The sequence below is a fragment of the Heloderma suspectum genome, chromosome W, assembly GCF_057233095.1.
Source record: "Heloderma suspectum isolate Gila_16-S chromosome W, 16-S_ref, whole genome shotgun sequence".
Classification (NCBI taxonomy): domain Eukaryota; kingdom Metazoa; phylum Chordata; class Lepidosauria; order Squamata; family Helodermatidae; genus Heloderma; species Heloderma suspectum.
Genome location: NC_139475.1, coordinates 60,434,855 through 60,452,805, shown reverse-complemented (window position 1 = coordinate 60,452,805; position 17,951 = coordinate 60,434,855). Strand labels below are relative to the sequence as shown.

The 17,951-nt window shown below is 45.3% G+C and overlaps 1 protein-coding gene across 2 annotated transcripts in view; it reads left to right on the top strand.

The window, feature by feature from the left end:
- Positions 1 to 17,951, top strand: part of LOC146334072 (chromatin assembly factor 1 subunit A-like) — a 70,386-nt gene that overhangs the window by 1,610 nt on the left and 50,825 nt on the right. The window contains exon 1 of one of the 2 annotated variants that reach the window (XM_084825165.1): positions 9,948 to 12,452. The exons of the other annotated variant lie outside the window; for it this stretch is intronic. Coding sequence (XP_084681291.1) covers positions 12,416 to 12,452 — 37 coding nt within the window. The 5' untranslated portion in view covers positions 9,948 to 12,415. Of the gene's footprint in view, positions 1 to 9,947; positions 12,453 to 17,951 lie in introns of those variants that run through there. 2 annotated transcript variants of the gene reach the window in all.

Genomic DNA, 17,951 nt, shown 5'->3' with positions numbered 1-17,951 from the left:
GACCCATTAGCTGTGCCCCACTCCCAGGGTGACAGCTCCTTTGCTGTCATGGGGAATGTGGGTTTCGGGGAAGGAGGGTGTCATTCTGAGGAAGAGGGAAATGATCCCTTAGACGGGACCTATTCCTCGGAAGGTGAGCAAATATCCTCTTGCACTGAGGGTGTGTCTCTTGGGGGGAGGGGTGCTTGTGGTAGTGGGGGATTCAACCATTATACACATAGACAACTGGGTTTGTGATGGGCGTGTAGACTGCATGGTGAATTGCCTGCCTGGTGCGAAGGTTGTGGATATCATGCACTGTCTAGATAGCCTGGTAGATACTGCTGGAGTCAGTGGTTGTGGTCTATGTTGGTACCAACAATGTGGGGAAATGTAGTTGTGAGGTCCCGGAAGCCAAATTTAAGTTGCTAGGTAGGAGGTTGAAATCCAGGGCCACCAAGGTGGCTTTCTCAGAAATGCTACCTGTTCCACGCGCAGGGCTAGCTAGAACGGCGAAGCCGAGGAGCCTCTATGCCTGGATGAGATGGTGGTGCCAGGAGGAAGGGTTCAGATTTGTTAGGCACTGGGGAACGTTTTGGGGCAAGCCGGGCCTGTACAAAGGAGGACGGGCTCCATTTGAACCAAAATGGAACCAGACTACTGGTGCTAAACATAAAAAGTGGGGCAGAGTGGCTTTTAAACTAAACCCTGGGGGAAAGTGGACAGGAGCTGGGAAGCATCCAGTTCAGGTTAAATCATCCCAAAGGGATGAGGATGAAAATGTTTTTGATTGCCCAAATGTAGAAGGGGAGCAAATAGGCCAGGAGTACATGGTAGAACATAATAGCCAATCACAGGGGCCAGAGTCCCATAGCAAAAGATGCACACGCCAGAGGCATCTGGGGAGAGATACTACAGTCAGGGCCAGAAATATTGGAACAAGGGTAACTGTTTTGGCAGTTGGCCTCCGTACATCACCACATTGAAGTTGAAAGGAAACACACCCAGATGGGAGTGAAGTCAGGACTTCCAGCTGTAATTCAAGGGGTTTGGCAAAAGTGGGGCACTAGCCATTCAGGAAGGACAGCCAGTGGCATGCACACACACCCATCGTTGGTGGCTCATAAGTAACGGAACAAACCAACATCATTTCAAACTTAAGGGTCGCCTTTAATACCTGGATGAAAATCCTTCGCAGTCAATGACCGCCTGAAGTCTGGAACCCATGGACATGATCCAATGCTGCGTTTCCTCCCTCGAGATGCTTTGCCATGTCTTCACTGCAGCTGCCTTCAGCTGCTGCTTGTTTGTGGGTCTTTCTGCCTTCAGTCTTCAGTTAGTGAGAAGCATGCTCTATTGGGTGGAGATCAGGTGACTGACTTGGCCATGGAAGAACATCCCACTTCTTTGCCTGGAGAAACTTTTGGGTAGCTTTTGCTGTATGTTTTGGGTCATTATCCATCTCAATATGAAGCGGTGTCCTATCAGTTTGGCAGCATGTGGCTGAATCTGAGCAGAATGTATAGCCCTATACACTTCAGAATTCGTCCTGCTGCTTTTCTCAGCAGTCAGGTCATCAATAAACACCAGTGACCCGGCTCCATCAGCAGCCATACATGCCCAGGCCATAACACTGCCTCCACCATGGTTGACAGATGACGTGGTATGCTTTGGATCATGAGCTGTTCCTTTCCTTCTCTATACTTTTCTCTTCCCATCATTCTGGTACAATTTAATCTTGGTCTCATCAGTCCAAAGAATCTTATTCCAGAACTGGGCAGGTTTTTTTAGGTGTTTGCTGGCAAAGGCTAATCTGGCCTGTCTGTTCTTGAGCGTTACCAGTGGTTTGCACCTTGTTGTGAAGCCTCTGTATTTACATTCATAAAGCCATCTCTTGGCTGTAGATGTTGACAGTGACATGCCTGCCTCTGCGAGAGCATTCTTGACCTGGCTAGATGTTGTGAAAGGGCTCCTCTTCACCATGAGCAGCGTTCTGCGGTCATCCGCTTTAGTTGTCTTCCGTGGTCTTCCAGGCCTTTTGCTGTTGCTGAGCTTGCCAGTTAATTCCTTCTCTTTCAGAATGTTCCACGCTGTTTTGGCCACTCCCACTGTTTTTGCTATCTCTCTGATGGGTTTACGTTGTTTCCTCAGCCTCATGATGGCCTCCTTCACTCGCATGGACCCCTCTTTGGACCTCATGTTGGGGGTTCCAGTGAACAGCTACCAAATGCAAATGTAACACTCAGAACCACCTCCAGGCCTTTTCTCTGCTTGATTGGTCATGGGGTACCCAGGAAATAGGCCTCACCTGGCCATGCAGCTGCTTGCCAGCCATTGGTTCCATTACTTATGAGCCACCAATGATGGGGGGGGGTGCATGCCACTGGTTGTACTTCCTGAATGGTTAGTGCCCCACTTTTGCCAAACCCCTTGAATTACAGCGGAAAGTCCTGACTTCGCTCCCATCTGGGTGTGTTTCCTTTCAACTTCAATATGGTGGTGTACAGAGGCCAACTGCCAAAACAGTTATCCTTGTTCCAATATTTCTGGCCCTGACTGTATGCATAGGTGTCTTTATGCAAATGTTAGAAGCCTTTGAGCCAAAATGGGGGAGTTGGAGTGCTTGGTTTTAAAGACAAACCTGGATATAGTGGGCATTACAGAAACTTGTAGAAGAAGTATACAGGAAAGATCTGAATGTCCCTGATAGCAATGATAGTGCGGTCACTGAACTTGAGCCGGACATCCTTGAGGGTGAAGTCAAGTGGGCCTTAGGAAGCATTAGTAACAACAAAGCTAGCGGAGATGACAGTCTTCCAGCTGAGCTATTTAAAATCCTAAAAGATGATGCTGTTAAAGTGCTGCATTCAATATGCCAACAAATCTGGAACACTCAACTATGGCCGCAGGACTGGAAAAGGTCAGTTTACATTTCAATTCCAAAGAAGGGCAACACCAAAGAGTGTTCAAACTACTGCACAATTGCGCTCATTTCACATGCCAGCAAGGTGATGCTCAGAATCCTACAAGCTAGGCTTCAGCAGTATGCAAACCGAGAACTACCGGAAGTACAAGCTGGGTTTAGAAGAGGCAGAGGAACTAGAGATCAAATCGCCAACGTTCGCTGGATCATGGAGAAAGCAAGAGAATTCCAGAAAAACGTCTATTTCTGCTTCATTGACTACACTAAAGCCTTTGATTGTGTGGATCACAACAAACTGTGGCAAATTCTGAAAGTGATGGGAGTACCAGACCACCTTACCTGTCTCCTGAGAAACCTGTATGAGGGTCAAGAAGCAGCAGTAAGAACCAGACATGGAACAACCGATTGGTTCAAAATTGGGAAAGGAGTACGACAAGGCTGCATATTGTCACCCTGCTTATTTAACTTATATGCAGAGTTCATCATGAGAAATGCCGGGCTGGATGAATCACAGGTCGGAATTAAGATTGCTGGGAGAATTATCAACAACCTCAGATACGCAGGCGATACCACCCTAATGGCAGAAAGCGAAGAGGATCTAAACAGCCTCTTGTGGAGGGTGAAAGAGGAGAGTGCAAAAGCTGGTTTGAAACTCAACATTAAGAAAACTAAGATCATGGCATCTGGCCTCATCACTTCCTGGCATATAGAAGGGGAAGAAATGGAAGCAGTGACAGATTTTACTTTCTTGGGCTCCAAGATCACCGCAGACGGTGACTGTAGCCATGAAATTAAAAGACGCTTGCTCCTTGGGAGGAAAGCTATGGCAAACCTAGACGATATAGTAAGAAGCAGAGACATCCCCTTGCTGACAAAGGTCCGTCTAATCAAAGCTATGGTTTTCCCAGTAGTAATGTACGGCTGTGAGAGCTGGACTATAAGGAAGGCTGAGTGCCGAAGAATGGATGCTTTCGAACTGTGGTGCTGGAGAAGACTCTTACGAGTCCCCTGGACTGCAAGGAGGTCAAATCAGTCCCTATTAAAGGAAATCAACCCTGAGTGCTCATTGGAAGGACAGATACTGAAGCTGAAGGTCAAATATTTTGGCCACCTAATGCGAAGAGAAAGGTCACTGGAAAAGATCCTGATGCTGGGAAAGACTGGAGGCAAAAGGAGAATGGGACGGCAGGGGATGAGATGGCTAGGTAGCATCACCAATGCAATGAATATGAACCTGAGCACGCTCCGGGAGAGAGCGCAGGACAGGAAGGCCTGGCGTGCTATGGTCCATGGGGTCACGAAGAGTCGGACACGACTGAACGACTGAACAACAACAGAAACTTGGTGGAGTGGAGAGAACCCGTGAGATACGATCACTTCTGGATATAAACTCTAGGAAGGACAGGGAAGGGCGTATAGGGTGTTGCCCTGTGCGTCAAAGAGGGCATAGTGTTGAGTGGACTGGAGCACCTAAAAGGGGTAGGCTCTTCCACAGAAGCGTTGTGGGTGACAATATCAGGGTTAAAGTTAAAAGGGGGAATTCTAAGTGCTTGGAGATTACTCAAAACCACAATAATAGAAGCCCAGCTAAAATGTATACCACAGGTTAGGAAAGGTCACACCAAGTCCAAGAGGTTTCAGGCATGGTTAACCAGTGTTAAGGGAGCTATTAGAGAAAAGAGCTTCCTTCCGAAAATGGAAGTCTTGCCCAAATGAGGAAAACGAAAGGGAGAACAAGCTTGCACAAAGGCAATGCAAGCAGACAGTAAGAGATGCAAAAAAGCATTTTGAACAACATCTCGCTAACAACATTAAGGCCACCAATAAAGAATTCTTCTAAGATATCAGAAGGCAAAACCCAGCTAGGGAGGTGGTTGGACCATTGGATGACAGGGGAGTTAAGGAGTATTGAAGGAGGACAAGGTGATTGCAGAGAAGCTGAATGAATTCTTTTCATCTGTGTTCACTGTAGAAGATATAGGACAGATACCTGTGCCTGAACTGATGTATTCAGGAAGGGAGTCTGAGGAACTGAGGCAAATAGCTGTTAAGCAAATATCCAAGGCAGGTTAGGTTGAACAGTCAGAAATTTATTAAAGCACATGACCGCCATGGGAGAGAGAGATGAAACTGTGTCTTCCCCAAATAAAAGAAACCGGATGTATATATTCAGACTGAAAGTTGGAGAACAAAGAAAGCTACACATGCTCAGAAACCAATTAGTACTCAGCACAGTAGCCTTCTTGAGGGATGAGTTACTTAGATGGATAGGAATTTCTTGCTTACGAGCAAGTTACACTTACCTTTTCTTTCTCTCCCCCACCACAAAAAAATCAGGCACCTTGCCTGAACCAAACTACTTACAAGGCCTACTTTCACAATCCCCCCTTTGGGCCTATCAGGCTCACCATCTGTGTTTGTATCAGTTGTTCAATCTCTTTAACTCTCTCTTTCTCTTCACATTTCTCTTTGCATTCTACTGACTGTCTGGTGCAGTTCAGCTTTATGTATAGTTTTAGTAAGGAATTTGATACAACATTTAGTCAAAGCAATGATCACGTGGAACAAAACAAACAACAACTATGCTTATTACATTGCACATCTTGCTAGGTGGCTGTTTCTGGTAGATCTAGGCAATGGGGCTTAATTTTAGTCTGATTTAGTGGGATTTGGATCATTGGTGTGCTTTTATGAGCATGGACTGGCACATGGTGGCAGATCTAGCAGTTCAATACATTGAAGTCCACTTGAATCTGGTTCACCAATTTCAGGAAAGTGTTCTTTGCTTTCATGCAAAAAAAGATGTCAAGTGGGAGCAGGATGTAGGTGTGCCACATCATGAGAAAGTTCCTCTGGTGGATGCTGAGGCAACTCTTCTTTTACTAACTGGTGCTAGGCTCACTGCTAGGCTTATGCTCACCTCACCAGCAAGTGCTTGGCTCATTATGAGCCCTTCAGAGGTGGCTATTTTGTAATCCAGAGGAGGCCAAAGTGCCAAAAGTTTAAGAAGATCTCTCACAATAGCAGGAAAAGGGGCAAAAAGCCAGTACCATGATGGCAACCAGAGATGCTCTTCTCTTTCTGGGTCCAAAATGACTCAAAAGGGCTGATGAACTCTGTGGTAGGGCACATCCAACGTTGTCTGGTTCTGGGGCGCATCGTCTCCAGGGGGCAAGACTTTCTTGCAGTGGGATGCGGGGATCCAGGTAGGCTGTCTCTGCAGCTTCAGGCGGTGTGGGTGGTCAACAACACCTGTTGGGATCTTTTCCCATGAGTCCCAAGGGCAGACTTCTTCTGATGGACTTTGATGTAGACTCAACCTCTAGGCTACAGGTTGTGACACTGTAACAAGGGAATGTCTGGAAGCACTTTTTAACCTGTGCATGGAAAGCCTTCACACACTTCATTAATGCTTGACAATAGATCAACACAGTCTCATTGCTTAAGTGCAAGTTAGTATGATGTTCTTTAATAGGTGCTGAAGACAGAAGTCTTATGGGTCTTCTTAGAAGGATCTCATGGGGACTGCGTTTAGTCTGTTGGTGGAAAGTGGCATACATGCTCAGCAGGGTCAAAGTTAGAGCATCACACCATTTGAGTCCAGTTTTAGCACAGATTTTAGCTAAGTTGTTGTTTAAGACTCAATTCTTTTTTTTTTTTCTACACCAGCTCTGCTGGCTGGAGATGGTAGGGGCACTGGAAATGCTGTAGAAGTTGCAGAGCTTTATAGACATAGAATCATAGGGTTGGAAGGGGCCTACAAGATCATCAAGTCCAACCCACTGCTCAATGCAGGAAGCCTGATTCCCTGCCCAGGCGGTCTCCCATCCAACTACTAACCAGAGCTGACCCTGCTTAGCTTCTGGGATCAGACAAAATCAGGCACATCCGGCCTGGGATATACACACAACTGCTAATACATATTTAAAAGAATAACATTTCTTCATCTGAATGAAATCTATCTGTGTGTTAAAAGAAAGCTTGTTGTTGTTGTTGTTGTTGTTCAGTCGTTCAGTCGTGTCCGACTCTTCGTGACCCCATGGACCATAGCACGCCAGGCCTTCCTGTCCTGCGCTCTCTCCCGGAGCGTGCTCAAGTTCATATTCATTGCATCCGTGATGCTATCTAGCCATCTCATCCTCTGCCGTCCCCTTCTCCTTTGGCCTTCAGTCTTTCCCAGCACCAGGGTCTTTTCCAGGGAGTTTTCTCTTCGCATTAGGTGGCCAAAATATTGGAGCTTCAGCTTCAGTATCTGTCCTTCCAATGAGCACTCAGGGTTGATTTCCTTTAGGATGGACTGATTTGACCTCCTTGCAGTCCAGGGGACTCGTAAGAGTCTTCTCCAGCACCACAGTTCGAAAGCATCAATTCTTCGGCGCTCAGCCTTCCTTATAGTCCAGCTCTCACAGCCATACATTACTACTGGGAAAACCATAGCTTTGATTAGACGGACCTTTGTCGGCAAGGTGATGTCTCTGCTTCTTACTATGCTGTCTAGGTTGGCCATAGCTTTCCTCCCAAGGAGCAAGCGTCTTTTAATTTCATGGCTACAGTCACCGTCTGCGGTGATCTTGGAGCCCAAGAAAGTAAAATCTGTCACTGCTTCCATTTCTTCCCCTTCTATATGCCAGGAAGTGATGGGGCCAGATGCCATGATCTTCGTTTTTTTAATGTTGAGTTTCAAACCAGCTTTTGCACTCCCCTCTTTCACCCTCCACAAGAGGCTCTTGAGATCCTCTTCGTTTTCTGCCATTAGGGTGGTATCGTCTGCATATCGGAGGTTGTTGATAATACTCCCGGCAATCTTAATTCCGACCTCTGATTCATCCAACCCGGCATTTCTCATGATGTACTCTGCATATGAGTTAAATAAGCAGGGTGACAATATGCAGCCTTGTCGTACTCCTTTCCCAATTTTGAACCAATCGGTTGTTCCATGTCTGGTTCTTACTGTTGCTTCTTGACCCTCGTACAGGTTTCTCAGGAGACAGGTAAGGTGGTCTGGTACTCCCATCACTTTCAGAATTTGCCACAGTTTGTTGTGATCCACACAATCAAAGGCTTTAGCGTAGTCAATGAAGCAGAAATAGACGTTTTTCTGGAATTCTCTTGCTTTCTCCATGATGCAGCGAATGTTGGCGATTTGATCTCTAGTTCGTCTGCCTCTTCGAAACCCAGCTTGTACTTCCGGTAGTTCTCGGTTCGCATACTGCTGAAGCCTAGCTTGTAGGATTTTGAGCATCACCTTGCTGGCATGTGAAATGAGCACAATTGTGCAGTAGTTTGAACACTCTTTGGCGTTGCCCTTCTTTGGAATTGGAATGTAAACTGACCTTTTCCAGTCTTGTGGCCACTGTTGAGTGTTCCAGATTTGTTGGCATATTGAATGCAGCACTTTAACAGCATCATCTTTTAGGATTTTAAATAGCTCGGCTGGAATACTGTCATCTCCGCTAGCTTTGTTGTTACTAATGCTTCCTAAGGCCCACTTGACTTCACTCTCTAGGATGTCCGGCTCAAGTTCAGTGACCGCACTATCATGGCTATCAGGGACATTCAGATCTTTCCTGTATAGTTCTTCTGTGTATTCTTGCCACCTCTTCTTAATCTCATCTGCTTCTGTTAGGTCCCTGCCTTCTTTGTCCTTTATCATGCCCGTCTTTGCACAAAACGTTCCCTTGAGATCTCCAATTTTCTTGAAGAGATCTCTAGTCTTTCCCATTCTGTTGTTTTCCTCGATTTCTTTGCATTGTTCATTTAAGAAGGCCTTCTTGTCTCTCCTTGCTATTCTCTGGAACTCTGCATTCAGTTGGATATATCTTCCCCTTTCTCCCTTCCTTTTCGCTTCCCTTCTTTAGTGAGCTACTTGTAAAGCCTCATCAGACAGCCACTTGGCTTTCTTGCATTTCTTTTTCTTTGGGACGGATTTCGTTGCTGCCTCCTGAACAATGTTACGCACCTCCGTCCATAGTTCCTCAGGCACTCTGTCTATCAGGTCTAATCCCTGGAATCTATTCCTCACCTCCGCTGTATATTCATCAGGGATATGATTTAGGTCATACCTGAACGGTTTAGTGGTTTTCCCGACGTTCTTCAATGTAAGCCGAAATTTTGCAAGAAGCAGCTCATGATCTGAGCCACAGTCAGCTCCAGGTCTTGTTTTTACTGACTGTATGGAGCTTCTCCATCTTTGGCTGCAAAGGACATAATCAATCTGATTTCGATATTGACCATCTGGTGACGTCCATGTGTAGAGTCGCCTCTTGTGCTGTTGGAAAAGAGTGTTTGCTATGATCAGCATGTTCTCTTGGCAAAACTCTATTAGCTTTTGTCCTGCTTCCTTTTGTACACCAAGGCCATGCCTGCCTGTTATCCCGGTGATTTCTTGACTTCCTACTTTAGCATTCCAATCCCCTATGATGAAGAGGACATCTTTTTTTGGTGTTAGTTCTAGAAGGTGTTGTAGGTCTTCATAGAACCCATCAACCTCAGCTTCTTCGGCCTCAGTGGTTGGGGCATAGACTTGAATTACTGTGATGTTGAATGGTTTGCCTTGGATTCGTACTGAGATCATTCTATCATTTTTAAGATTGTACCCCAGTACTGCTTTTCCCACCCTTTTGTTGACTATGAGTGCTACTCCATTTCTTCTAAGGGATTCTTGCCCACAATAGTAGATATGATGGTCACCTGAATTAAATTCGCCCATGCCTGTCCATTTGAGTTCGCTGATTCCCAAGATGTCAATGTTCAGTCTTGCCATCTCATGTTTGACCACCTCCAGCTTACCTTGATTCATTGATCTGACATTCCAGGTTCCTAAGCAATATTGTTCTTCACAGCATCGGATTTTCTTTTCACCGCCAGACACATCCACAGCTGAGTGTCCTTTCGGGTTTGGCCCAGCCGCTTCACTCTTTCTGGCACTACTTGGAAATACCCTCTGCTCTTCCCCAGTAGCATATTGGACACCTTCCGACCTGAGGGGCTCATCTTCCGGCGTCATCTCTTTTAGCCTTGTGATACGTTCCATGGGGTTTTCTTGGCAAGAATACTGGAGTGGGTTGCCATTTCCTTCTCCAGTGGACCACATTTTGTCAGAACTCTCTGCCATGACCTGTCCGTCTTGGGTGGCCCTGCACGGCATAGCTTATGGCTTCACTGAGTTACGCAAGCCCCTTCACCACAACAAGGCAGTGATCCATGAAGGGGAAAAGAAAAGAAAGCTTACACATCCCTTAACTCTCGGTTCAGTCACTCTGGTTTCCAGGGGAGTGATGGGGCGCTTCAGGGCTGGCTATCTGAACAAATGGTGCACCTTCTTTCTCTCATGCGAGAACAGATAACAGGCTAATTCACTCAGGATTATACAGCAAGTCTCACTAAGTTAGAAAACTGTCAGAAAGTACACACACTGCTGGCCCCCCTTCACCAAGGCCTCTCTCTTTTGGCAGCAAAATAAGTTTTCTTGCAGTACAGAAAGAAGCATTCCTTATCAGAAGGTACACAGTGTGAAGAGCAATTATGGTGCATTGTTTTAGCTTCTGTTAGTAGCAAAAAGCATGGCTTTCACTGTATGTGAATGCAGCTATAAGAACAAACTCTAAAATCATGAAAATTGCCAACTTTCTAGCAAATCAGTGTACTTGTGCTATTGATTACTGCATTATTACTGCATATGATTTTGGGCAAATTCACACTTGACTGCTTGCTATTCTTTTGAAACGAAATCTAATACACTCCTCCCCTGAATTCTCTCAGATTCTATATGCAGTTTTTCCTTAAACAATTAAAACAGATCATTTATCATTAAGCTTGCTAGGCTACATACAAAGCAAAAGGACAAAGCGAGAAGATAACAATAACCACTATAACGATGGGACAATGCACAGTATATAGGATTTCAAATCCACTGTTACCTCAGAGTACAAATGCATCTCACCGGTGACTTTCAGTAAAAGTTTACGCTTGCTTAGACCACTTTAAAATCTCATTCTCGTCTTGACAGCATCCTTCTAGCACATGCAGCATCCCTCAACAATATTCAGTTTAGCTTGCGTTGTCTTCTTTGAGAAGTAACACTTACTGGTACACACAGAGGGTTGAGCTTGAGCTGCAATACATGTTCAGACACATTAGCTAATACATGACCATACAGACAATCCTCGGCCAACGCTCACTCTCTACTGCCAGTCACTGCATCTTGATTTGGGGGAGGAGAAGCTGCTGTTGTAGCTTTCAGGTGTCGTATAGGACAATCTGTCCAGCAGATCCAAAGGACAGGTATTTGATGACTAAGGAATAAATAACTCACACTCCTAGATGGCAAGAACATTAGGCACAAATACAGATATAAAGACATTTTCTCTAAAAGCAAAAACAAAGTTACTGAGTGCGTCATTTATTTATTTTATTACATTCCTATACTGCCCAATAGCTGGAGCTCTCTAGGTGGTTTACAAAGATTAAAAACATTAAAAATACAATATACAGAGATTAAAAACTATTTACATAAAAGACACATGAACAGACAATATAAACAAAAGAAACATATCTAAAACAACTTCAAACAATCTCAAAAACAAATAACCGTAAGACATTCCAAGATCGATTAAAACTTACCATATGCTGCTGAATGCCTGGGAGAAGAGAAAGGTCTTAACCTGGCGCTGAAAAGATAACAATGTTGGTGCCAGGCGGGCCTCGTCGGGGAGATCATTCCAAAATTTGGGGGCCACCACCGAAAAGGCCCTCTCCCTGGTCGCCGTCCTCTGAGCTTCCCTCGGTGTAGGCAGCCAGAGGAGGGCCTTAAATGTTTAGCATAGTCTATGGGTAGGTTCGTGTTGGGAGAGGCGCTATGTCAGGTATTGTGGTCCCAAGCCGTGTAAGGCTTTATAGGTTAAAACCAGCACCTTGAATCGGGCTCGGAACATACAGGCCGCCGGTGCAAGCGTGCCCGTCTTATATATTACATTATGTATACATTAAACACATTCACATTTATGCAACTTGCTTGATCTAAATCATTATAGCACCTTCACCGAGGGATGTACGAACTGGTTACAATCCACTCTGTCTGTGTTTCGTGGATTGTCAGGTGCCTTTTGTTCCATAGTCGGCCCACAGACAGATTCAAATATTTTTTTCAGCATGCAGAAAAATACACAAATTACGTAAGTATTTACATAATTTACCTGAATACGTAACATTTAGCATATAGTCTCCCATTCTAGTCAATGTTTCCTCAGAAGAAACTTGAGTATTTTCCTACAGGTTTATATGCGTAAGTTTTGGGGAAAGTTAAAAAAAAAAAAAAAAAACATCCGAAAGTCTACAGACTCCACATGGCCTGAGGGGGTCGTTCCGCAGTAGATTCTGCAGGTCGGATTCTTAGAACTCCAACCACATTTTAGTCGTCTCAAATTTCTCCAGCATCCCTACCTTCACCCCTTAGGGCATTGACTCAATCAATTCTACTCTTCATCTGCTACTACAAGGTGGAGAAGAAGGACCATGGACGTCACCAGGTGGCCGGGGAGCGCCACAAATGGTCAGTGTACTGATAACAACCAGCCAGTCTCCACTTTTCTTTTTCAACATTTGGGCCTGATTTTGGAGTTGTGCAACATCTTCAAAAGTTGCCATGGGAGACTGGTTTATTGCTGAAGGGAATAAGGCGGTAGCCCTAGTGTCAGGGTTCCTTGAGCCTCCACTTTATTTCAATGCCGAAAACAAACACAGATGAGAGGCTTCAGTCTACAGCTTTTAACCCATTACTTCACAGGGTCATACAGATGCAAATTCTCAGTGACTCTCAGTCTACAAAGGAATGCCTTCAGGGGAATTCAAATTGAAGTTAAGAGGGTTGCCCGCCGTTTGAAGAGGTCCCTCTCTCTTGTGAAACTTCCGAGCGCAGCTTCTCATGCAAGGCCAATCAGGTAGACGGTCTAAGTTCTGCCTCTGCCTTCTCTCTTTTTGCTCTGCACCCGGGCCTGGCATCTATTAGATCAGACTCCCCAAACCCCGCCTCCTTCTGTTCGCTGTCGCTCACGGGTGTGTGTGAAGAGGAATTCTCATCCTCAGCCAGCTGGGTGTTTGTAACCTGAGAAGCTGGCCCAGTCATGTCTGGACTAGCCTGGGAAAACACCTCCCCCATGTCTGGTGGTTCTCCTTCAGAATCTGAACTGCTATCCCACTCCCTGCGCTCAGAAACACCCCTGACACCTAGACAGGGCAAAAGGTTCTGCAACTTCAACAGAAGTACAGTTAGGCAAAGGAAGTTGCTCTATTACACTATGGGAAGTACAGACAGCATATCTTTTCAGGATTTCTTTGACAAGACCTATCTACAAAATACACACAATCAACATTAGTCAGTGGCTCAGAAGGATCAGGCAGCAAAGAAGCAGGATTTAGAGTGGAACAATGTTGGGCTATAATATGACTGCTAGAGAGAAGCAAAATTTCTTACCTGAAGATCTGTGATTAAGGTGTTGAGTATTGGTTTTAAGTAGAACAGCTGCTGCTCAGTGGGGTACACAAAGTGTTAAAGGAGAACTTAATACAATATTTTCAGAGGCTTGAACAAAGAGGGCAGCAGCTGTAGAATCAAGGAAAGTACTGTAATATGGTACTAGTCAGCTCTTATTTCTATGCTTTGGGGTAAGCACAGTAAGAGCACAATTTTTTTTCATAACAGAAGGGAGTAAATGGAATAATCAGGAAGCCCAAGTTGTTTCAGAACAGCTTGTTTTGGAGCCGTGGAAGCAGTTTCAGTGTTAGAAGACCAGGGAAGTGGCTCAGGAATATCTGAATATACTCTGCCAGGGAACAAAGATAGTGTAACCAATTTTACACAAAAGGTCTCCTCTGGTCAATAGAAAGAAATGGGCGTTGATGAAGTTACAAACTTCTTGGCTCTCTTAGACGTTTTGGGGAGGAGGGGGATGTGTGAAGTGTTTCCATCAGCTGGCCAGGCCAGTGTGGACACTTAATTTTCTAATGCTCAACTTGGCTACAAATAAGTGGCAGCAGTGCTAGAATGTTTTTCAAAAAATGTCTTTAGACGATCCATATAGTTTGCTGTAGTCTCAGTTTTGTTTCGTTTACCATTGATGTTTTTTAGCCTGATCAAGTTTTCTGCAGACAAATTTGAGGGATTGTTTCTAGGTGTCTGATGCGCACTTGATCTTAAAGTATCAAGATCAGCTGGTTCTTGATTTGGCCAATTGGTTTGTTCCTTTAATCTAGTGTGCATTTCTTGAGGAAAAATAACTCTCATAAGTTGGTTCATGCTAGCCCAGTTAGGATTTTAACAAATGATCACGGTTTGCAATTCTGTTTCTAAATTTCTGTGGCTTTTTTCTGATGTTTCAAAATTTGACCGGGTCTTTCAGTTTTTCTTGGGAGTTGTTAAGACTCTGCTTCCCAGGACTTCAGTGACCTTTTTGACCTCTCAACATACCAATCAGAGAATGCATTCTCCTTGCCCCTGTGCCACCTTGGACCCCGAAATTCCGAGGCTCCCTTTAACTGCACAGTTCTATCCAAATCAAAGGTCTCAACCAAGGGAAATTGTTTGGACAGGTCAAGTTCCATTTGTCCAAAGCTTGTGAGTCTTAGGTCCATAATTCCTGTACATGTACATTGTACACATCCTTTGGGGGCTGCGGAATGTCTTTGGAAGAATCCGACCCCACCCTCAATTCACACAGGAGCACGCAGAAAAACAATCACGAGGTCTCCACAGGTTGCGAGAAAGGAAAGGCACTGCCAAATTCTGAGGTACAGTCAGGAAACCAACTCTCACTGAATTGGAGGTGCAATCAGTCACTCAAGGTCTAGGGAGCTCATACCATGGCAGGGAGTGAGGGAAAGGCCGGGTCACTTGCTGCAATCTCTGTTCATTCAGGAATGATTTATTCAGGAGGTCTGTGCCTTGTCAGCCGGCTCATACGGTGGAGGGAAGAAGGAAAACTCACTCTCACAAGGTTCCAGCTCCTTTTTACCTCAATTCATACCAGGCAACTCTCGTTCTATTCTTTTCCTCAATTCACACAAGGCAAACTGTCATTCACCTGAAGCCATATCCCACGGACCTCTGTAATCCAAACAAACAAAAACTTAACAAGTGCTTAAATTACTGACGGTCTCTTTAAAGGCAGTATCCTGTCAGCCAAGGCAGAATCGTCCCACGGGCAGCCTCACACTGAGTCCCAGACTTAGAGATTTCAAAAGGTCTCTTACCTTGGTGCACGTTTCTGGGATGTTCAGTGAATGGTGGTCCAGATTGGTTCAATTCTCCTCAGCATTTGGGATCCGAGTCACGGCACCAAATTGTTAAGGAAATATCCAAGGCAGGTTAGGTTGAACAGTCAGAAATTTATTAAAGCACATCACAGCCATGGGAGATGAAGACGAAACAGTGTCTTCCCCAAATAAAAGAAACAGGATGTATTTATTCAGACTGAAATTTGGAGAACAAAGAAAATACGCTATGCATCCTCAGTAACCAATTGGTACTCAGCAACAGTCTTATTAGTACAGTGGTCTTCTCATCTTTAGGGATGCGTTACTCTGGTGGATAGGAATTCCTTGCTTGTTCGCAAGTTATAATTACCTTCTCATGGTCAGACTCTCTCTCTCTCAATCCCATTAGGCATCTTGCCTGAACCAAACTACTTACAACGGCTAGGCAGGCCTACTTTCACATAGTGGTGACAAAAGATGAAGTTCTCAATTTTCAATTTTCAGCGAATAAATCACCAGGCCCAGATAGTATCCATCCTAGAGCTGATGCCGCGCTATCGACCATTGACTCATCTCACATGCTCAGAGGCCCACTAGCAAGGGAATTCCACCTAATCAACGCTATATGGATCTCTAGGCCCCCCTAAAACTACAGGTGACTTTGTTACACTCCTGGGGCCATTACACTCCACCCAGATGATCAAGGGACGATACCAGTCTGTGCATCACAATCTCTTCTTACCCAGAGGGCCGGATCCTCTTTGCCCTGTCGTTTGATCACCAGGGGATTGGTAACTACTTCACTGCATATTTCAAAATACAACAGCCATATGAGCAAGCACACAAAGCCATAAAACTACCTATGATAGTCACAGTTACTGCAACCACTTGCTTCCACCCCCCGATTCCTTGAAACCAGTCCAAAATCGGTCGGAAGAGGGAGTCCTCTTCCGGGTGATGTATTTTCTCCCTTTGTGCATACAAAGCCCTTACGCTGTGATTTATCACACTCTGCTTGTCGGGAATGTATATGCAGCGTTCCTGCTACAACATGGCACAAATACTGTCTTGGGCCGCTGTAATCATGTCTAAGGCCAGGCGGTTCTGCAAAACAGCCATTCTCATGCTTGTCATCTCTATCCCAATGGCTTTTAGTGCCTCAGCGGTGGTATTCAATACTGTTTCCATTGCTCTTCCAAGAACATTTACTTTGTACATTATGGGAGCCACCCCACTCCCAGACAACATGCTCTAAGCATAATCAGCCAAACTGAAGATGTCTTGTTGCCATCCCACCTTCGAGGCCCTGTAATTCCCTACTGCAGGGCTCTCTAGGATATTCACAAACCCATGGGGACCCCATAACAGTCCCAGGGAGCATCTTCCAATCCACTCTGGGGGCAACCACGGCCATGCCTTTTCTCCACAGATCCAATAACTGCTATTAGGGGCAGCCCAGATAATGCCAGGCTGCTCTTTCCAATTTGTCAATACCCATCTTTGGGTGTTGTCAGTTGTTCCCAACACACTAATGGCCATGGTGGGGCATATACCTTTAAGCCATCCTATCCATCGTGTAATTGCTCAAATCCTTCTCTGATTCGCATGGATTTGTTTGCCTTTAGTGTGTTTACTCTGAAGACTCTGTCCTGGGTGGCATGGACATCAAACCATTGGGAACCACACTCAGTATCATTCGGGGTTGCAACTGACAGTAGGGACGTCTGCAAATATCACATAGTATTTAAGAAAACATAAAATGCACACAACAAATTTCCATTGAAATCTAACACCATGACTGGAAAGCACCTCTTGTGTGGTTAGGCATGATGGAGCAGATCTAGCAGTCATACAGTTCCTCCAGGTTACATGGTCAGGGCCCATCAAGATGAAGGGAAGGGCACACGCACAAGGAGCTCCGGGCCACCGCTGTCGGATTGGCAACTCCACGCTGCATGAGTTCTGGCAGAGGGAAGTCCAAAAGTCGTAGATCAAACTCAGCCTGCTGTACACTGAGCTGACTACAAACACAGACATTCTACAGCAACGTGAGTTCCAGTCTATGAAAAGCCTTGCAGTACTTTTCATGGCAAGTCCTTTAATAATCCAAAGTTCCAGTCCATGTGCAGAGTTTTTCTCAAAAGCTCCAATGATGATGGATCCAAACAGAGAAAGTTTCAGGCAACAAAGTTGAGATATTCTTAGCAGAGGCTCCCCGCCTCTGCATCAGCTCAAAAGGGAAGGTGTGATGGTATACCTCTTCCAGATCCCCCGACAGACAAGGGCCTTCAGCCTTTAAGCAAGGCTTCAGTCCAAACAGAGCGGCACTGCTCAGCTCTCTAGCAGTGACGCTTCAACCTGGGCAACCTTCTGCAGATCTCACTCCACTTTTGTCAGGTTCTCACAGACATCTTCCAGCCTTCCTGCCTGCCAAGGCTAGACCAGTAGCGGACAGGGAGTTGGGTGACTCCCCCTGGCTCTGCTCTGAGCACACTGACAGAGAGAAGCTCACACAGACGCTGACATTCCAGAAACTGAATAGGCCCAAGCCCTTCCAGGCTACTTCTAATCAGATCTGGGCTATAACTTACAAGGCTTACCGTAGTACTGATGCTGGGCCTTTACATTATTTTTTCTCCCATAACACTTCACTCTAAAAAAGTTTTACTCCCCTCCGCTCACACTTTCTCAGCTTGGTTGCTCAGAGATTGGTAAGGGGAAGCGACTGTCTAAACTAGGGAGCTTGTAAAAACATTGCCAGTGCTTCTGAGCTTTCAGTGGGTCGACTTGGAAATCTAAA